The 22,148-nt window shown below is 41.8% G+C and overlaps 2 protein-coding genes across 2 annotated transcripts; both read right to left on the bottom strand.

Moving 5' to 3' along the window:
• Nucleotides 1-96: 96 nt before the first annotated feature.
• LOC106613018 (vacuolar protein sorting-associated protein 26B-like) lies at nucleotides 97-3,703 on the bottom strand. The gene is made up of 6 exons (XM_014214847.2): nucleotides 2,920-3,703; nucleotides 2,569-2,725; nucleotides 2,107-2,271; nucleotides 1,740-1,915; nucleotides 1,506-1,648; nucleotides 97-1,281 (listed from the first exon to the last, which is right to left on the bottom strand). Exons 1-6 carry the CDS (start codon nucleotides 3,140-3,142, stop codon nucleotides 1,144-1,146), a joined length of 1,002 nt encoding a protein of 333 aa, XP_014070322.1. The 5' UTR covers nucleotides 3,143-3,703; the 3' UTR covers nucleotides 97-1,143.
• Nucleotides 3,704-9,416: 5,713 nt separating this feature from the next.
• Nucleotides 9,417-21,458, bottom strand: LOC106613020 (junctional adhesion molecule 3B). The gene is made up of 9 exons (XM_014214848.3): nucleotides 21,164-21,458; nucleotides 17,676-17,744; nucleotides 17,438-17,551; nucleotides 17,172-17,324; nucleotides 16,598-16,800; nucleotides 16,362-16,461; nucleotides 12,690-12,822; nucleotides 10,721-10,772; nucleotides 9,417-10,576 (listed from the first exon to the last, which is right to left on the bottom strand). The coding sequence occupies exons 1-9, from the start codon at nucleotides 21,210-21,212 to the stop codon at nucleotides 10,541-10,543; spliced, it is 909 nt and encodes a 302-aa protein (XP_014070323.2). The 5' UTR covers nucleotides 21,213-21,458; the 3' UTR covers nucleotides 9,417-10,540.
• Between the last annotated feature and the right edge of the window lie 690 nt (nucleotides 21,459-22,148).

Below are 22,148 nucleotides of genomic sequence, written 5' to 3'. Positions count from 1 at the left end.
ATTTTCATTTCCAAGGTAATCAATCATCAGTCCATTGAAATATTTCAGGTGCAAGCAACTTATTTCTATACCAAAATGAGTCTGTGGATAACAATGCATATGGCATCAATTTATTTCAGTTTTGGGGAAGGGGCTATAATTAGTCATTTGCAGAGCACAAAAAAATACAGAAATTTCAGGCTAAAAGAAGTGCGTTAAATGTAATGAGGCAACAGGATTTAATTTGCTAGATACACTTAGGCACGACATTTCAAGTCTAACTTGGACGAAACAGAAGACTTAATATCAGACCTCAAATACAAGCACTTAAAATCCCTGCCTAACACTATTGGAATGCTTAGGTAAAGCATGTGAATGTAATGGTCATATTTTGACACCGTCTGTATGCTATTCACTGTACATGATGGTATAAGAGGGTGAGAGTTCTATAGCTCTTATTTGCAGGACTTTAAAATGAATGGGTTAGTAATACTTTATCTAGCCCTCTCACTCAAAGAAATTAGATGACACTTCCAATGCAGTAGAAACCTTCCATTGATCTCACTGCAATCATTACACAAGGACTGAGAGGAGAATGTGTATGTGGAGAAGCAACGGATACATATCTGTGCAAAGATACAATTTCAGATTTCATTATGACAGACCACATTAAAATGTCAGGAATGCATTTGACTGGGTATGGAATGTTTTCAAAATGCATTGCTGTTACTCATGACTAACTCCCTGTGACAATACAGTGTTGTATACGGAGTTAGAATCCATTTATATAAAGCTAGAAATATATTTTGTGACGAAGAAAGTTGATAAATTGAAGATGACATGACGGTATAATATTCAATTTTTAGGGTATCACGCACAGGGGAGATCTAAATAAGTGGCCGGCTTTACTTTCACTGGATATGTGTGTTGATGGAGTTCACCTGCAGCGGAATTTTAGGCCGCTGTAATGCCTCATGCAGGCTTCTTTTTCATTGTTCAGGTGTTTACCTCTAGACTTCCCTTCATCCTTCCTTTATCCCTTAATTCAGCAGCCCTAACAAACAGAGGGCTACTTTATCAGTGATCATGTGAGCTGACAGGTGCCCCCACTACTTTTCCACAGACACTGCCAGTCTTCTGTGAGGAGAATGAGTGGAGGCAGCTTTAGGCGCTGTCCTCCCTCGCCGCCTTCTCCAGAGCACTCTCTAAACTGACTGAGCCCTCAAACCGCTGGGCTCCGATGGTGGCCTGGCTCGACATGCTCTTCCTCACCACATCCCCTTTCCTCCACAGTGTGATTTCCTGATTGAGAAGGAAGTGGTCATGAGCTCATTGTCTTAATCACTAAAGCATTTCCATAGGGACACATTTACTGCTAGGTAGGAATGCAATATATAATGTGCATCACAGTGAACAATGGATACACCATGTTGAACCTGACACCTGATAAATTCCCTCTATAAGGGCACACAATTTAATCTGGGATCACTGCTAACAGTCACCCATCAGAAGCCACTGTTCTGTACCTGCTGTTTGAAGTAGCGTCTCTCCTCCTCATCAATCAGCACTAGATTAAGGTAGTAACGCACAGAGAACTTCTTATTGATGTCTCGCATGGTAGGGGTCATCTCATAGCCAGCCAGAAACAACCGTATTGGAATTGACTCTCCTTAAACATAATTAAAACACCCAGTTAGACCTGATAGGTAGTTTGAGAATTGCAATTTTCAAAAGCATACAATCTTCACTATATCCTTTACCTCGGACAGGAGCTCCATCCATGATCTCATATTTGGCGATGGTGTCATTTTCATGGTACACACTAGGACCGGTGCCAGTTGTCTCCCTTTTGATGATGTCAATCTCCATGTGCTTGATTTTAATCCGCACCAGCAGGAAGTAGATTTTACCCACAATGACATCTTTCAGGTGGTACCTGTGAAAGACAGGAATGATTGTCACAGGACTGCTCTGCCGCAAAGACAAATAGTCAAAGGAAAGGTTCTAAGCTACAATGATTTCTGCATGTTCCTGTGACTAGGAGTGGTGGCATTTTGTTATTTTGTAAATTGACCAAAAAAATTGAGGTGACTGAGGGTACTGAAAAAATGTCTCTTTCAGCCTTACTTGGATTTGTTGTACTCAAACTCAATGTGGAGACAGTCTTCGATCCCAACTTCCATTTTTATTGACGAGTTGAGCTCTGGGTACGTGCTGAGTGTGTGCACCACAATATCCATCTCTTTACTGATGTCATTCAGTCTCCTGCTCACCGTAGCGCGCAGAAAATACCTGCAAGTACAACCAACAGACACTGAGCAAACCTGCTGTAATCTCAACAGATGTCATCCAACAACATATCCTCATTGCATCCTGAGGCTATAAAAGATGGGCATTATCATAACCACTAATCATGATTTGTGTGTGTAATGCAAGACATTGAGCATGTGAAGCACACAAACATTACTCTTGCTGAGGATGTAGTGCTAGGCACATGACTGTCGGGTCAAAGGGGATCTCGGGTTAAAAAGTGAGCCATAACGTAATAGTTATTTTGGCAGAGAATGTTCAGGCCGAATGTTTCCTTACCGTAGCTTCACATTCTGGCCTGTGTAGGACTCATAGGGCTTCTCAACATGGGTGAACTCAAAGTCGAAGGTCTGTGACTGAGTAAGCTCACCAGGCCTTGCCAGATCTTTCACCAGGGAGACAAACTCATGATGGTTTCCTCTGTCGTAGTACAGCTCTGTGAAGGAAGGACAGGTATACACTTCAGACATTCAAAGACATCGCAAAATAATCACTCTCATGGAATGCATCTAGGCCTATTGGCACATTCGACACAACTGTTGTTGACTAAAAAGTCCAATATAAAGCGACATTGCATTTATTATGATTCATTTGGAATAGATATCACTGCATTAAACTAAGAACACTCACCAATCTGGCCTACAAATTCGATTTTGATGCCTTGATGTTCCAGTCTTTTCCCAGGGTTCTTCAGTGTAACGTTGACCTTTCCTGCCACAGTCTCCCCATCATAAAATAGGAAATATTTGTCCTTCTTCCCATCTTCAGTCTTATGTTCAGCCTTCTTTCTCGTCTCAGCATCAGTCAGAACTACATCAATTTCTGCACTTTGGCCAAAACTGAAGAAACTCATGCTTGTTATTTTCTGGCCCGTTTTATGAACAAGGTTAAGATTGATCGGATCTGATCAGATCTTTTAAGACCAATTTTGGTGACACTTTCAGTGACCTATTTCTTACTTAAGTAAATTCTGTCGTTCATTCGAAATGACGGAAAGTGCAAAAACACCGACTTGTTTGTTACCAGCAATGATCACAACGTAGTAATTCTGCTTATAGTCAGCACATGCAGATGGAAGGTCTGGATAAATATGCAAATGTTAGCGTTATTTTACCTTTATATTTCTTCTCAAATTCAATTGAATTCAATTATACACAGCACCATGTCTTCATATCCCTTTCGATGAAATAGCCTAAATACTACAAAACATGTCGCATGGTGATATCTACAAACACTGAAGAATGTTGCGTTTCCCTCGAACTCAAGATGTATCCGTCATTCAGACACCGATTAACAATGTAGTGAGTCTTGATTGTTTCCTTTAGAACGTTATTCACGTTAAATTGTATATTTCCTGAAAATGCATAATATTGCAAACGAACTTCCTATGTTGTTGCACTTCCGGGGTTGTCTGGTTGACTGCATTATTTTTCAAAATAAAAGATTAACTATTCTGTAGTCATTTGCGAATAAAAAGTCCCAACAATACAATAAATACAGTTACTAATGTTATTTGTCTTTATTGACAAAATGATGTAAGCATAACAGTATCCATTACTTGCACTACAACGAACATTTTACATTTTACAACAGTTCCTGAGTAGTGTTATTTAACAAAATAACCATGTTTCAAAAAGTCATTTTTAACAAATTAAATTTGAAACATTGTTTCATACTTATATATTGTCACTGATAAACATGTATGTGTAGACATTTGTTTCTAAAAAAGTTCAATTTCCTGTATATCCATTAATATTGTATATTGTGTTCATAAAGAAAATACAGTTAATTGTGAGTCAAAACTGGACAATATGTCCAATATTTATAAAGTACGTAATTAGTAAGCAAAGAAGGTCACTTATACACAGACACGGCACTCTGAAAAAAAAAATCATAATTACTTGATATAATCATAATAATACATCTTAACTTGCAGCATTATAATGGGATTATACTGTATAACTGTAATATGTTTCTTTGTTATTCTGAACGCAGAGAATGAAGTCAGTTGGCTTTTAAGCACAACAGACAGTTTCACTGCGCCCCTTAGCTCTGCATGTAAAAGAGTTCATCAGCTTTTTAAACATGCCCCACTCATTATATGTATGTATGTATGTATGTACAGTTGAAGTCGAAAGTGTACATACACCTTCGCCAAATACATTTAAACTCAGTTTTTCACAATTCCTGACATTTAATCCGAGTAAAAATTCCCTGTCTTAGGTCAGTTAGCATCACCACTTCATTTTAAGAATGTGAAATGTCAGAATAATAGTAGAGAGAATGATTTATTTCAGATTGTATTTCTTTCATCACATTCCCAGTGGGTCAGAAGTTTACATACACTCAATTAGTATTTGGTAGCATTGCCTTTAAATTGTTTTACCTGGATCAAACGTTTCGGATAGCCTTCCACAAGATTCCCACAATAGGTTGGGTGAATTTTGGGCCATTCCTCCTGACAGAGCTGGTGTAACTGAGTCAGGTTTGTAGGCCAACTTGCTTGCACACGCCTTTTCAGTTCTGCCCACAAATTATCTATAGGATTGAGGTCAGAGCTTTGTGATGGCCACTCCAATACCTTGACTTTGTTGTCCTTAAGCCATTTTGCCACAACTTTGGAAGTATGCTTGGGGTCCATGTCTTGAGATGTTGCTTCAATATATCCACATAATTTTCCTACCTCATGATGCCATCTATTTTGTGAAGTGCACCAGTCCCTCCTGCAGCAAAGCACCCCCACAACATGATGCTGCCACCCCTGTGCTTCACGGTTGGGATGGTGTTCTTTGGCTTGCAAGCCTCCCCCTTTTTCCTCCAAACATAACGATGGTCACTATGGCCAAACAGTTCTATTTTGGTTTTTGTTTCATCAGACCAGAGGACTTTTCTCCAAAAAGTACGATCTTTGTCCCCATGTGCAGTTGCAAAACGTAGTCTGGCTTTTTTGATGGCGGTTTTGGAGCAGCGGCTTCTTCCTTGCTGAGCGGCCTTTCAGGTTATGTCGAAATAGGACTCGCTTTACTGTGGATATAGATACTTTTGTACCCTGTTTCCTCCAGCATCTTCACAAGGTCCTTTGCTGTTGTTCTGGGATTGATTTGCACCAAAGTACGTTCATCTCTAGGAGACAGAACGCGTCTCCTTCCTGAGCGGTATGACGGCTGCGTGGTCCCATGGTGTTTATACTTGCGTACTATTGTTTGTACAGATGAATGTGGTACCTTCAGGCATTTGGAAATTGCTCCCAAGGATGAACCAGACTAGTGGAAGTCTACAATTTTTTTTCTGAGGTCTTGGCTGATTTCTTTTGATTTTCCCATGATGTCAAGCAAAGAGGCACTGAGTTTGAAGGTAGAACCTTGAAGTACACCTCCAATTGACTCAAATTATGTAAATTAGCCTATCAGAAGCTTCTAAAGCCATGACAACATTTTCTGGAGTTTTCCAAGCTGTTCAAAGGCACAGTCAACTTAGTGTATGAAAACTTCTGACCCATTGGAATTGTGATACAGTGAATTATAAGTGAAATAATCTGTCTGTAAACAATTGTTGGAAAAATTACTTGTGTCATGCACAAAGTAGATGTCCTAAACGACTTGCCAAAACTATAGTTTGTTAACAAGAAATTTGTGGAGTGGTTGAAATACGAGTTTTAATGACTCCAACCTAAGTGTATGTAAACTTCCGACTTCAACTGTATGTATGTACAGTGGGGCAAAAAAGTATTTAGTCAGCCACCAATTGTGCAAGATCTCCCACTTAAAAAGATGAGAGAGGCCTGTAATTTTCATCATAGGTACACGTCAACTATGACAGACAAAATGAGAAGAAAAAAAATCCAGAAAATCACATTGTAGGATTTTTTATGAATTTATCTGCAAATTATGGTGGAAAATAAGTATTTGGACACCTACAAACAAGCAAGATTTCTGGCTCTCACAGACCTGTAACTTCTTCTTTAAGAGGCTCCTCTGTCCTCCACTCGTTACCTGTATTAATGGCACCTGTTTGAACTTGTTATCAGTATAAAAGACACCTGTCCACAACCTCAAACAGTCACACTCCAAACTCCACTATGGCCAAGACCAAAGAGCTGTCAAAGGACACCAGAAACAAAATTGTAGACCTGCACCAGGCTGGGAAGACTGAATCTGCAATAGGTAAGCAGCTTGGTTTGAAGAAATCAACTGTGGGAGCAATTATTAGGAAATGGAAGACATACAAGACCACTGATAATCTCCCTCGATCTGGGGCTCCACGCAAGATCTCACCCCGTGGGGTCAAAATGATCACAAGAACGGTGAGCAAAAATCCCAGAACCACACGGGGGGACCTAGTGAATGACCTGCAGAGAGCTGGGACCAAAGTAACAAAGCCTACCATCAGCAAGGGCATTGAAGATGAAACGTGGCTGGGTCTTTCAGCATGACAATGATTCCAAACACACCGCCCGGGCAACGACGGAGTGGCTTCGTAGAAGCATTTCAAGGTCCTGGAGTGGCCTAGCCAGTCTCCAGATCTCAACCCCATAGAAAATCTTTGGAGGGAGTTGAAAGTCCGTGTTGCCCAGCGACAGCCCCAAAACATCACTGCTCTAGAGGAGATCTGCGTGGAGGAATGGGCCAAAATACCAGCAACAGTGTGTGAAAACCTTGTGAAGACTTACAGAAAACGTTTGACCTGTGTCATTGCCAACAAAGGGTATATAACAATGTATTGAGAAACTTTTGTTATTGACCAAATACTTATTTTCCACCATAATTTGCAAATAAATTCATAAAAAATCCTACAATGTGATTTTTCTGGATTTTTCTTTCTCATTTTGTCTGTCATAGTTGAAGTGTACCTATGATGTACCTACAGGCCTCTCATCTTTTTAAGTGGGAGAACTTGTACAATTGGTGGCTGACTAAATACTTTTTTGCCCCACTGTATGTATGTATTACCAGTCGAAAGTTTGGACACTTACTCATTACAGGGTTTTTATTTTTTCTATTTTCTACATTGTAGAATAATAGTGAAGACATCAAAAATAAGAAATAACACACATGGAATCATGTAACCCAAAAGGTTACAAATCAAAATATATTTTATATTTGAGATTCTTCAAAGTAGCCACCCTTTGCCTTCCATGGCAGCTTTGCAAACTCTTGGCATTCTCTCAACCAGCTTCATGAGGTAGTCACCTGGAATGTATTTCAATTAACAGGTGTGCCTTGTTAAAAGTTAATTAGTGGAATTTCTTTCCTTCTTAATGTATTTGAGCCAATCAGTTGTGTTGTGACACGGTATGGGTGGTATACAGAAGACAGCCCTATTTGGTAATAGACCAAGTCCATATTATTGCAAGAACAGCTCAAATAAGCAAAGAGAGAGAAACGACAGTCCATCATTACTTTAAGACATGAAGGTCAGTCAATACGGAACATTTGAAGAACTTCGAAAGTTTCTTCAAGTGCAGTCGCAAGAACCATCAAGCGCTATGATGAAACTGGCTCTTATGAGGACCGCCACAGGAAAGGAAGACCCAGAGTTACCTCTGCTACAGAGGATAAGTTCATTAGAGTTACCAGACTCAGAAATTGCAGCCCAAATAAATGCTTCACAGAGTTCAAGTAACAGACACGTCTCAACATCAACTGTTCAGAGGAGACTGTGTGAATCAGGCCTTCATGGTCGAATTGCTGCAAAGAAACCACTACTAAAGGACACCAATAATAAGAAGAGACTTGCTTGGGCCAAGAAACACCAGCAATGGACATTAGACCGGTGGAAATCTGTCCTTTGGTCTGATGGGTCCAATTTATTTATTTTTGATTCCAACCACCATGTCTTTGTGAGACACAGAGTAGGTGAACGGATGATCTCCTCATGTGTAGGTAGTTCCCACCGTGAAACATGGAGGAGGTGTGATGGTGCTTTCCTGGTGACACTGTCAGGGATTTAGAATTCAAGGCACACTTAACCAGCATGGCTACCACAGCATTCTGCAGCGATAAACCTTCCCATCTGGTTTGTGCATAGTCCCACTATCATTTGTTTTTCAACAGGACAATGACCCAACACACCTCCAGGGTGTGTAAGGGCTATTTGACCAAGAAGGAGAGTGATGGAGTGCTGCATCAGATGACCTGGCCTCCACAATCACCCTACCTCAGCCCAATTGAGATGGTTTGTGATGCGTTGGACCGCAGAGTGAAGGAAAAGCAGCAAGTGCTCAGCATATGTGGGAACTCCTTCAAGACGGTTGGAAAAGCATTCCAGGTGAAGCTGGTTGAGAGAATGCCAAGCGTGTGCAAAGCTGTCATCAAGGCAAAGGGTGGCTACTTTGAAGAATCTAAAATATATTTTGATTTGTTTAACACTTTTTTGGTTATTACATGATTCCATATGTGTTATTTAATAGTTTCGATGATTCACTATTACTCTACAATGTAGAAAATAGTAAAAAATATAGAAAAACACTTCAATGAGTAAGTGTGTCCAAACTGGTACTACATACTGCATTCAACTGTTCAAAAGTTTGAGGACACTTAGAAATGTTCTTGTTTTTGAAAGAATGCACTTTTTTTTTGTCCATTTAAATAACATCAAATTGATCAGAAATACAGTGTAGACATTGTTCATGTTGTAAATGACTATTGTAGCTGGAAACGGCAGATTTTTAATGGAATATCTACATAGGCGTACAGAGGCCAATTATCAGCAATTTCTCGCATGGAATAGACTTCATTTCTCAGAACAACAATAGACTGAGTTTCAGAAGAAAGTACTTTGTTTCTGGCCATTTTGTGCCTGTAATCGAACCCACAAATGCTGTTGCTCCAGATACTCAACTAGTCTAAAGAAGGCCAGTTTTATCGCTTCTTTAATCAGAACAACAGTTTTCAGCTGTGCTAACATAATTGCAAAAGGGTTTTCTAATGATCAATTATCCTTTTAAAATGATAAACTTGGATTAGCTAACACAACGTGCCATTGGAACACAGGAGTGTTGGTTAGTGATAATGGGCCTCTGTACGCCTATGTAGATATCCCATTAAAAATCAGCTGTTTCCAGCTGCAATAGTCATTTACAACATGAACAATGTCTACACTGTATTTCTGATAAATTTTATGTTATTTTAATGGACCAAAAAATTTGATTTCTTTCAAAAACAAGGACATTTCTAAGTGACCCCAAACGTTTGAACGGTAGTGTATATAAAACTATTGACACAACCTACCTTCATATTAACATAAACTAGTCCAGCTTGCATTCAGAGGTAATGAAATACTGTTTTTTTTAAAACAGGTTTGTTGTACTTTGTAGAAATTTTAGGAAGTAAAAAACCTTGTTTGTCTAAAAACAGTATGGGGGAATGTTCCAGCGTCAGTTAAGATGAACATGCTGGTGGAAGTTCAAAAGTCACAGCTTTAAAAAAATTGTACTGTAATTAGTTACAGTAATGACCGAGGACGAAACATATTTGTGCTACAAAAAAAGTCAACAGTGTACTAACAGGGACATGACGTTGCAGTTGCCTATCAGAAAGCAAAATTGAAATAATGATTGATCTTTTTCATTATGATAACTTTGGCAAGCTTGTAGGTTCATGTGCAATGTTACAGCTCAAATTTCTCACACGAAGCCCCATTATGGGATTTGACACTCTTTTGACTTCAGAGTGTCTCCTCTTCAGTGTGTCGCCTCTTCAGTGTGTCTCCTCTTCAGTGTGTCTCCTCTTCAGTGTGTCTCCTCTTCAGTGTGTCTCTTCTTCAGTGTGTCTCCTCTTCAGTGTGTCTCCTCTTCAGTGTGTCTCCTCTTCAGTGTGTCTCCTCTTCAGTGTGTCTCTTCTTCAGTGTGTCTCCTCTTCAGTGTGTCTCCTCTTCAGTGTGTCTCCTCTTCAGTGTGTCTCCTCTTCAGTGTGTCTCTTCTTCAGTGTGTCTCCTCTTCAGTGTGTCTCCTCTTCAGTGTGTCTCCTCTTCAGTGTGTCTCTTCTTCAGTGTGTCTCCTCTTCAGTGTGTCTCTTCTTCAGTGTGTCTCCTCTTCAGTGTGTCTCCTCTTTAGTGTGTCTCCTCTTCAGTGTGTCTCCTCTTCAGTGTGTCTCCTCTTCAGTGTGTCTCCTCTTCAGTGTGTCTCCTCTTTAGTGTGTCTCCTCTTCAGTGTGTCTCCTCTTTAGTGTGTCTCCTCTTCAGTGTGTCTCCTCTTCAGTGTGTCTCCTCTTCAGTGTGTCTCCTCTTTAGTGTGTCTCCTCTATCTCAGATGTCAAATGATAAATGATGATTTGTGACGGAAGTGACCCTGATGGAAATATAAATGATCAAAAAAATACATCCACCTGCAGTTGATAATTATTTTCCTTTGTCATTTTTAATAATACATTGTGATTACACTTTAGCTCAATAATAATAATATAGAAAACACAATTAAGTTAATTTTATTTACCTCATCTGCTTCGGCATAGTCAACGCCATCATCCTGCGCTGGAAGTTTGTAGCTAAAACAGACAATAAATCCTTCATTTCCACACAAAGACGTACTAAGCAATTCACAGCACATAATATGTCACTATTAAACTGGTCCATTTAGCTTTAAAAGCCCTGTACAGAACAATGGATGTCGATTAAGGCAGTCCCCCGCACCTCTCTGATTCAGAGGGTTTGGGTTAAATGCAGATGACACATTTCAGTTGAATGCATTCTGTTGCACAACTGACTAGGTATCCCCCTTTCCCTTTCATACTATATCGTACTTTTTGGGTTAATTTTTACATTTTATTTTTAATTACATTTTCTATTATTATCTATATTACTATTACTTTCACTGCATTGTTGGAAAGAGCTCTCAAGGTAAGAATTTCCCTGTACTGTTTTACACCTGTTGTATCCTGTGCACGTGGCAGATAAACATTGAAACTAGAGGTCGACCGATTATGACTTTTCAACGCCGATACCGATTATTGGAGGACCAAAAAAGAGCCGATACCGATTAATCGGTAAATAATGACAATTACAACAATGATGACAAATACAACAATACTGAATGAACAATGAACACTTTTATTTTAACTTAATATAATACACAAATAAAATCTATTTAGTCTCAAATAAATAATGAAACATGTTCCATTTGGTTTAAATAATGCAAAAACACAGTGTTGGAGAAGAAAGTAAAAGTGCAATATGTGCCATGTAAGAAAGCTAACGTTTAAGTTCCTTGCTCAGAACATATGAAAACTGGTGGTTCAATATTCCCAGTTCTTCAATATTCCCAGTTCAGAAGTTTTTGGTTGTAGTTATTATAGGAATTATGACGCGTCGACTATTTCTCTCTATACCATTTGTATTTCATATACCTTTTACTATTGGATGTTCTTACAGGCACTTTAGTATTGTCAGCCTAACCTCGGGAGTTGATAGGCTTGAAGTCAAACAGTGCTGTGCTTCAAGCATTACTAAGAGCTGCTGGCAAACGCAGTAAAGTGATGTTTGAATGAATGCTTACGAGCCTGCTGCTGCCTACCACCGCTCAGTCAGACTGCTCTATCAAATATCAAATCAGACTTAATCATAATATAATAAACACAGAAATACGAGCCTTTGGTCATTAATATGGTCAAATCTGGAAACTATCATTTAGAAAACAAAACTTTTATTATTTCAGTGAAATACAGAACCGTTCCGTATTTTATCGAACGGGTGGCAACCCTTAGTCTAAATATTGATGTTACATTGCACAACCTTCAATGGTATGTCATAATTATGTAAAAATCTGGCAAATTAATTACGATCTTCACACAGTTCGCAACGAGCCAGGCGGCCCAAACTGTTGAAGTGACACAATTTCCCTAGTTATTATTGCCTGCTAACATGAATTTCTTTTAACTAAATGTGCAGGTTTAAAAAAATATACTTCTGTGTATTGATTTTAAGAAAGGCTTTGATGTTTATGGTTAGGTACATTTGTGCAACGATTGTGCTTTTTTGTCGAATGCGCTTTTGTTAAATCGTCACCCATTTGGCAAAGTTGAAGTAGGCTGTGATTCGATGATAAATTAACAGGCCCCGCATTGATCATATGCAAAGCAGGACAAGCTAGTTAACCTAGTAATATCATCAACCATAGTTAACTAGTGATTATGTGAAGATTGATTGTTTTTTTATAAGATAAGTATAATGCTAGCTAGCAACTTACCTTGGCTTCTTGCAGCCACAAGGTCCTTTTGACGCTGCACTCGCGTAATAAATGGTCAGCCTGCCACGCAGTTTCCATGTGGATTGCAATGTAATTGTCCATAATCGGCATTAAAAAAGGCCGATTACGATTGTTATGAAAACTTGAAATTGGCCCTAATTAATCAGCCAATGCCGATTAATCGGTCGACCTCTATTTGAAACTGCATAGCCCTACTCACTTGGTTCCTGTGAGATCCTTGCCGGACGAGAAGCAGCGATGTTTGTGTGCATGACAAACCCCCACCATCACAACAATGAATCCAGCCAATGCCGCCAACACCTTCAGGAAAATCCACACAATGTCGACATCATCTGAAAATACAAACAGGGCATTTTGAGATGAGATCTGGGTAACATAAACCCAAATTTAAAGAACTTACAGCCGTGGTACAATACATTTTTGGGGGGTGAGAGGATGGAGGGGGGCCGAAGGAAAATTACAAATAATTTGTAGACTGCAAATTGACCGCAAGAAGCCCAATCAGATATAATATTAATCTAAAACATAATAATTTAGCCCACTGGCCACCAGTTTGGGAACCCTGACTTAAAGGAATGACCTTGGAATACATGTCCATGTCAACCGCTATGATTAATGTGCACTAGAGTAGATGCATGTGAGTCACTTGCAGGTTTGGTAACACATAATAGTATGTTCAGTGTGGCAGCGGTATGACACACTGACATATTTAAATCAAATCAAAGTTTATTTGTCATGTGCGCCCGAATACAACAGGTGTAGACCTTACAGTGAAATGCTTATTTACAGGCTCTAACCAATAGTGCAAAAAGGGTATTAGGTGAACAATAGGTAAGTAAAGAAATAAAACAACAGTAAAAAGACAGGCTATATACAGTAGCGAGGCTATAAAAGTAGCGAGGCTACATACAGACACCGGTTAGTCAGGCTGATTGAGGTAGTATGTACATGTAGATATGGTTAAAGTGACTATGCATATATGATGAACAGAGAGTAGCAGTAGCGTAAAAGAGGGATTGGCAGGTGGCGGGACACAATGCAGATAGCCCGGTTAGCCAATGTGCGGGAGCACTGGTTGGTCGGGCCAATTGAAGTAGTATGTACATGAATGTATAGTTAAAGTGACGATGCATATATGATAAACAGAGAGTAGCAGCAGCGTAAGAGGGGTTGGAGGGGGGGGGGGGCACACAATGCAAATAGTCTGGGCAGCCATTTGATTACCTGTTCAGGAGTCTTATGGATTGGGGGTAAAAACTGTTGAGAAGCCTTTTTGTCCTAGACTTGGCACTCCGGTACCTCTTGCCATGCGGTAGTAGAGAGAACAATCTATGACTGGGGTGGCTGGGGTCTTTGACAATTTTTAGGGCCTTCCTCTGACACCGCCTGGTGTAGAGGTCATGGATGGCAGGCAGCTTAGCCCCAGTGATGTACTGGGCCGTACGCACTACCCTCTGTACTGCCTTGCGGTCAGATGCCGAGCAATTGCCGTACCAGGCAGTGATGTAACCAGTCTGGATGCTCTCGATGTTGCAGCTGTAGAACCTTTAAAATGATCTCAGGACCCATGCCGAATCTTTTTAGTTTCCTGAGGGGGAATAGGCTTTGTTGTGACCTCTTCATGATTGTCTTGGTGTGTTTGAACCATTCTAGTTTGTTGTTGATCTGGACACCAAGGAACTTGAAGCTCTCAACCTGCTCAACTACAGCCCCGTCGATGAGAATAGGGGCGTGCTCAGTCCTCCTTTTCCCGTAGTCCACAATCATCTCCTTAGTCTTGGTTATGTTGAGGGATAGGTTGTTATTCTGGCACCACCCGGCCAGGTCTCTGACCTCCTCTCTATAGTCTGCCTCGTCGTTGTCGGTGATCAGGCCTACCACTGTTGTGTCGTCTGCAAACTTAATGATGGTGTTGGAGTCGTGCCTGGCCATGCAGTCGTGGGTGAACAGGGAGTACAGGAGGAGACTGAGAACGCACCCCTGGGGAGCTCCAGTGTTGAGGATCAGCATGGCAGATGTGTTGCTACCTACCCTCACCACCTGGGGGCGGCCCGTCAGGAAGTCCAGGATCCAGTTGCAGAGGGAGGTGTTCAGTCCCAGGATCCTTAGCTTAGTGATGAGCTTTGAGGGTACTATGGTGTTGAACGCTGAGCTGTAGTCAATGGATAGCATTCTCACATAAGTGTTCCTTTTGTCCAGGTGGGAAAGGGCAGTGTGGAGTGCAATAGAGATTGCATCTTCTGTGGGTCTGTTGGGGTGTTATGCAAATTGAAGTGGGTCTAGGGTTTCTGGGATAATGGTGTTGATGTGAATAATGACCAGCCTTTCAAAGCACTTCATGGCTACGGACATGAGGGCTACGGGTCTGTAGTCATTTAGGCAGGTTACCTTTGTGTTCTTGGGCACAGGGACTATGGTGGTCTGCTTGAAACATGTTGGTATTACAGACTCAATCAGGGACATGTTGAAAATGTCAGTGAAGACACCTGCCAGTTGGTCAGCACATGCCCGGAGCACACGTCCTGGTAATCCGTCTGGCCCCGCAGCCTTGTGTAAGTTGACCTGTTTAAAGGTCTTACTCACGTCGGCTACAGAGAGCGTGATCACACAGTCATCCGGAACAGCTGATGCTCTCATGCATGCCTCAGTGTTGCTTGCCTCAAAGCGAGCATAGAAGTGATTTAGCTCGTCTGGTAGGCTCGTGTCACTGGGCAGCTCGCGGCTGTACTTCCCTTTGTAGCCTGTAATAGTTTGCAAGCCCTGCCACATAAGACGAGCGTCGGAGCCGGTGTAGTATGATTCAATCTTAGCCCTGTATTGACGCTTTGCCTGTTTGATGGTTCGTCGCAGGGCATAGCAGGATTTCTTGTAAGCTTCCGGGTTAGAGTCCCGCACCTTGAAAGCGGCAGCTCTACCCTTTAGCTCAGTGCGAATGTTGCCTGTAATCCATGGTTGGGGTATGTACGTACGGTCACTGTGGGGATGACATCCTTGATGCACTTATTGATAAAGCCAGTGACTGATTTGGTGTGCTCCTCAATGCCATCGGAAGAATCCCGGAACATATTCCAGTCTGTGATAGCAAAACAGTCCTGTAGTTTAGCATCCGCTTCATCTGACCACTTTTTTATAGACCGAGTCACTGGTGCTTCCTGCTTTAATTTTTGCTTGTAAGCAGGAATCAGGAGGATAGAATTGTGGTCGGACTTACAAAATGGAGGGCGAGGGAGAGCTCCGGCCACTAGGAGCTCCGCCTCTGGGTGAGTGGTTTCCTGTTTGCTTATTTCCTTATACAGCTGGCTGAGTGCGGTCTTAGTGCCAGCATCTGTCTGTGGTGGTAAATAAACAGCCACGAGAAGTATAGCTGAAAACTCTCAAGGCAAGTAGTGTGGCCTGCAATTTATCACAATATACTCTACCTCAGGCGAGCAAAATCTAGACTTCCTTAGATTTCGTGCACCCGCTGTTATTTACAAATATGCACAGACCGCCCCCCCTCGTCTTACCGGAGTGTGCTGTTCTATCTTGCCGGTGCAGCGTATATCCCGCTAGTTGAATATCCATGTCGTCATTCAGCCACGATTCCGTGAAACATAAGCCGTTACAGTTTTTGATGTCCCGTTGGTAGGATATTCGTGATCGTACCTCGTCTAATTTATTGTCCAATGATTGCACGTTGGCGAGTAGTATTGACGGTAATGGCAGCTTTCCCACTCGCCTTCTCCGGGTCCTGACAAGACATCCGGCTCTTTGTCCTGCGTCGCATCCTCTTGCAAATAACGGGGATGTCGGGGATGTAACGGGGATGTAAACAATACATAGTCGCAGTAAGAATGTCAGTCGGGTGTTTAGTGCAGCATGGCCTACTCACAGACGTCCATCAGCTGTGTGGGACACTGTGCATGTCCAGCTACATTCTTTGCCTGGCAGTAATACTCCCCCGCATCCTCCTTCCTCATCCGGCGGAATTTCTGGAGGGAAAAATGCCAAAATCAACGGCTTTTCTCTTGTACCAACATCATCCAACAGTTGGATCTACTGTCTCATTAAACATGATATTCATATATCTAGTTTCCGTTCAATCTCCCAGTCCCATTAATTCCTTACCAGACCACCCGTGTCAGCGTTAATGGAGTAGGTGGAGTTGATAAACTTGGGGCTGCTCTTTGGGTCCTGGGGAAGCTCCTCGTTGTTGCGGAACCAGCGGTACTGTGAAGCAGGGAAGCCCTCGTTCTCCAGGCAGCGCAGCTCAGAGGACGTGCCAACAGTCACCGCCACAGGCACACTGCACCTGGGCACCACAGGCTTTACTGCACAGACAATAAATAAATAATAATTGTACACAATGGTCCGACTGGAATTCAACTTCTGCTTTTTCCCAACTGCTCTGGAAGACACACATACACATAGGCAAAGGGCAGAGGTCATACTGCGGCACCCAAAGAACAGTTTTCTTTAGAGAGAGAGTGAGCACATAACACAGTCTTTACTTAGAAATAGACAATACTGAAAAAACACAGCAAACTCTACTACAGGATTAAAACATCGGTCAACAACACACCTAACACTGACTAGGCCTATACTGAGATTGACCAGCGGACACACATATATCGCAGGCCAATGACAAGGTGGGAGCTCTGCATTGGTTAAGTGACACGGGAATATGACAATACGACCTCACCCCTGACAGCAAGACTGATTAGAATTTCATCAAAGTGTTTGTGGTCATCAATGGCAGCGACCTCACAGCGGTACTCTGCAGTGTCTGCACGGCTGGTGTTGAGGATCAGTAGGTTAGCCGGCTGGATCAGCTGGGCTCTGTGCTCCAAGTCCCCTAATAGAGAGGCAAAAACCCACTCCAACCTCTCATTCACTTACAGAGAATAATAACACAGTTCTGAGGCCAATATGGTGTTGATGAGGGGCTTAAAAAAATAATAATCTTACCCGAAATTTGATTTTGAAAGTACACATAACTAGGGACGCCGTTTTGGATTTTCTTCCATTCGATTCTGGGGTTGTTTGTTGAGATGGACTCTATCAAGCAGGTCAACTCAATAGCTGGAAAGAAAACCGTGATACTACGATGTCAAAACACCGGCAGACAACAGAAGAGACTGGCAGACAGACGGGCAATGGAAGAAAAATAATTCAGATAGAATTAGTCAGTGTTTCAGTGACTTACGTTCAAATTCATTTGCCCACACAGTCTTGTCTGTGGTTCGGAGGATTACCCCAAGTGATGGAATGTAGCCTGTAAAAGTCAAGAAATGCCCGTTAAATGCCAATGCCCGTTAAACAGATAGGCCTAAATGATTAGAGGGTCAGGAGGTGTAGGCCTATAGCTACAGAGAGGGTGAGAAAGAGCCTTAGGGTCAAAATTAACCATTTCTCCTGAATAATTTCTCATGTCTAGGTGGAGACAGGCGGAGCACATCTCAAGGGGAACACAAGTCTCAGTATTAGTGTCATTTCATCACTTATCCTAACTCTACAAAACACTCTCAAATGAAACAATTGGGAGATATACTTAGGGAGGCTTAAGAGTTACTAAAATAACACACAGTGAGTAATAAAAACAGTCCCTCCTTCTGTGTGGGCGCCAGCGATATTAAGGACTCCTAATGAGGGGTGAAATCAAGACTGGAATGTATTGGAGCACAATTCATCTGAGTGTATTAAGCACTTCCAAGGTATAATCCAGACAGATAAAAGCACTGCGGCTGATTTAAAATGTCTCTGGTTATCAATTCATGATGCACATGAAAGACAATTCCCTCATATGCAAGATGGGCCTGTACTCCAATAACCTGGCGGTTTGGTGGAGGATAGGCTAGTTTTATTGTACGTCCCTCTCAGAGACTGTGAGAACACGTGTAAGCTTTTAGGATGGGTTTGATCACTGCCTCAAAGGCTTCAGCCAGCCCTGAGAGTGGAGAAAACATGGATCCTGCCAAAGTGGAGCACTCAGTCATATTAGCTCAGCTGTGAGCGCTGATGAGATCTGACTCTCAGCTTCCGTCACAGCGACTGACTTTCAAACCCCTGTACATCATGAGCTATTTTTACAACAAAAGTGACTGGCCATCCTGAGAGATACGAGAAGAGCTTGTCCAGCAAATCTTCCTCTGGTAAACAGAGCAGGGACAGCCTATCCCTGTAAAACCACTCATTAACCTTCAATTCCTTTACAATGTACTTAGACTGAACATAAGAACGGCACCTCCATAGCTTCAGGCTCTGATCAGGCCCTACACCCAAACAAGGGCACTGCGTTCATCCACCTCTGGCCTGCTGGCCCCCCTACCTCTGAGGAAGCACAGTTCCCGCTCAGCCCAGTCAAAACTGTTCACTGCTCTGGCACCCCAATGGTGGAACAAGCTCCCACACGACGCCAGGACAGCGGAGTCAATCACCACCTTCCGGAGACACCTGAAACCCCACCTCTTTAAGGAATACCTAGGATAGGATAAAGTAATCCTTCTAACCCCCCCCCCCCCCCTAAAAGATTTAGATGCACTATTGTAAAGTGGTTGTTCCACTGGATATCATAAGGTGAATGCACCAATTTGTAAGTCGCTCTGGATAAGAGCGTCTGCTAAATGACTTAAATGTAAATGTAAATGTAATAATATGAACTACTAGTCTATAAATAGCTTAAACTACGTCTCATTTTTTTCTGCCTACAAACAGACAGGCAGACAGTGTCCAAGCTTCACTGTATCCCCCCACCTGCATGAGGCTTTGTTGACTCAGACAGTTTTCAGACTGTGGGAGAGAATCTGTGGTTAATTAAGAAGACAATGGCTGATTGCTATTGTGTGCCTGGAATAAAAGCATTCCATAGCCGAAAGCTTTCCACTGTATAGCCTACATAAAGAAAGGGATCTCTCTCTCTCTCTCTCTCTCAAAAGACCCAAGCTGTTGATCCAGTGCATCCATCCATCCATCTATCTATATCTTTTTTCAAAACCCATTTCCCAGACATTATAACACAGCCACTGTAAAAGCAGCCAAATCAAATTGTATTTGTCACATGCTTTGTAGACAGTAAAATACTTACTTACGGATCCCCTATGGATGAGTAAAAAGATACAAAAAATGTAATAATTTTTGCTGTTGAAATAGTGACAGTGAATAACAAATAAAAAGAATGAGTAAACATAGCATGGCTATATATAGGGAGTAGAAACGAACATGGCTATATACAGGGAGCGCCAGTGCTGAGTCTGTGTGTATACTATACATACAAAAGTATACACCCCTTCAAATTAGTGGATTCAGCTATTTCAGCCACAGCCGTTACTGACAGGTGAATATAATCAAGCACTCAGCTATTCAATCTCCATAGACAAACATTGGCACCATGCTCAATGCCAAGCATCGACTGGAGTGGTGGAAAGCTTGCCGCCATTGGACTCTGGAGCAGTGGAAACAAGTTCTCTGGAGTGATGAATCACGCTTCACCATCTGGCAGTCCGATGGACTAATCTGGGTTTGGCGGATGCCAGGAGAAGGCTTCCTGCCCCAATGCATAGTGACAACCGTAAATTTGGTGGAGGAGGAATAATGGTCTGGGGTTGTTTTTCATGGCTAAGCCCCTTAGTTCCAATTCAGGAAAATCTTAGCGCTACAGCACACAATGACATTCTAGATTATTCTGTGCTTGCAACTTCCAACTTCAGCATGACAATGTGCCCGTGCACAAAGCGAGTCTCATACAGCAATGGTTTTTCGAGATCAGTATGAAAGAACTTGACTGGCCTGCACAGAGAACTGACCTTAACCCCATCAAACACCTTTGGGATGAATTGGAACGCCAACTGCGAGCCAGGCCTAATTGCCCAACGTCAGAACCCGACCTCACTAATGAAATTGTGGCTGAATGGAAGCAAGTCCCATCAGCAATGTTCCAACCTCTAGTGGAAAGCCTTCCCAGAAGAGTGGAGGCTGTTATAGCAGCAAAGGGGGGACCAACTCCATATTAATGCCCATGATTTTGGAATGAGATCTTCGACGAGCAGGTGTCCACATTCTTTTGGTCATGTAGTGTATGTGTATAGAGTCAGTGCAAGAGAGTCAATGCAGGTAATCCGGGTAGCCATTTGGTTAGATATTTAGCAGACTTGTTTAGAATTCTTCTGGCTTAGGGGTAGAAGTTGTTCAAGGTCCTGTTGGTTCAACACTTGGTGCATTGGTACCGCTTGCCGTGCGGTAGCGGAGTCTTTAGCAGAATAAAATAATTCATACAATGAAATGTAGGCCTACCTGACAGCTTGGATGGAAATAACGGTTGACATCATCATCACATTTTGAGCGACAGATGAAGAGAGCTCAACGTTAGAAGATACAAAAGCAGTGTGCACAACCTGTTCTCTCTTTATTTAAATATTAACGAAAAACTGCTGAGGATTGTGTGAGCGTTTCAATGTGATTATAACGCATGTATAAAGAAAATGAATTACCATCTAATAATTGTGTGGCTCATCCTCAGCATGTTTACACCCGGCCAAGCTACTACTAGTATGCTAGGATAGTAGGAAAACCTTTTAACTAGTCAGCGCGATCATTTTCATAACAAAGCATAGCCATGTCTGCGAATTAATACATTTGCGATGCACAACACGTACCGTTAAACTACACCTTATCTTAGTGGAAATGAAAATAACTTACCAAGAATCGAGTAAAGGATGAAAAAAGACATCAGTCGTTGTAACGCCATCTTGAAACGTCTGATTTATCGGTAATTCTGGCACACATAAACCATCTCCCTAGCTACATCACACGCAGTGCCTGGTCTGAAGGGGTGAACAGGCTGGTGGACGTTTCCATAGCTACAAGGGCATCAGGGCGGAAAAGGCATAGTCCCGAAACCGGAAATGCCTTTACATCTGTTTTATAATGATGGTGTCCAATAATGCAATTTCATTCATGTGCAAAACAAGATTCATGCTCCTTAATTCTCTCTGATATATCCCATACGCAGCTTTGACCCCGATAACTAATCAATGCAAATGTCATTCTCTGTGAACATGACAGGTTAAGGTGAGAGAAACGGTACACACTCTTTTCAAGCCGTTTCGTCGGGTGGATGGTGCTGTACGTCACGGTGGGCGTGGGTTTCAAAGTGCTAGGACTGTCGGATGATGAGCGTCCACGTTCAACCGAGAACCCTCCACCTAGGACGTAATTCATAAATCTAACTGTGGTGGGTTTATAGTTTACAGTTGCACTTTAATATGAGTACATCATGTTGCTTTATTTGAACTAACAATAGCTAGCTACCAAGTGGCTGGACCAGTTTCCCCCAAAGTTAATTTGTAACGTCAAGTTTTGTTTGCTAACCAACCAACAACGTCAATGCCGCTATCACGCCAACCTACAAAATGTACTTAAATGAAATATATGAAACTGATCATGACTAAATGTAATCTAATTTCAATGCGATTAGTTAGTCAACATATACAAATATCAGTATTGTGTCAATCACTAAGATTAATTATTTGCGTTGCTGGTTTAATAAAAAAAAACTCATAATCTGATGGATTTTGGATGACCTTGGTTTTATTTATTTGTTTGAGGGCATATGCACGAGGCCAATGTTACCATATTATTTTGGAGGCATACATACACACCCAGTCTCACGATAATAGGCCAT

The sequence above is a fragment of the Salmo salar genome, chromosome 09, assembly GCF_965601325.2.
Source record: "Salmo salar chromosome 09, fSalSal1, whole genome shotgun sequence".
In the NCBI taxonomy this organism is placed as follows: Eukaryota; Metazoa; Chordata; class Actinopteri; order Salmoniformes; family Salmonidae; genus Salmo; species Salmo salar.
The sequence above is the reverse complement of the archived record's forward strand: the minus strand, read 5'-3'. Positions and strand labels throughout refer to the sequence as shown.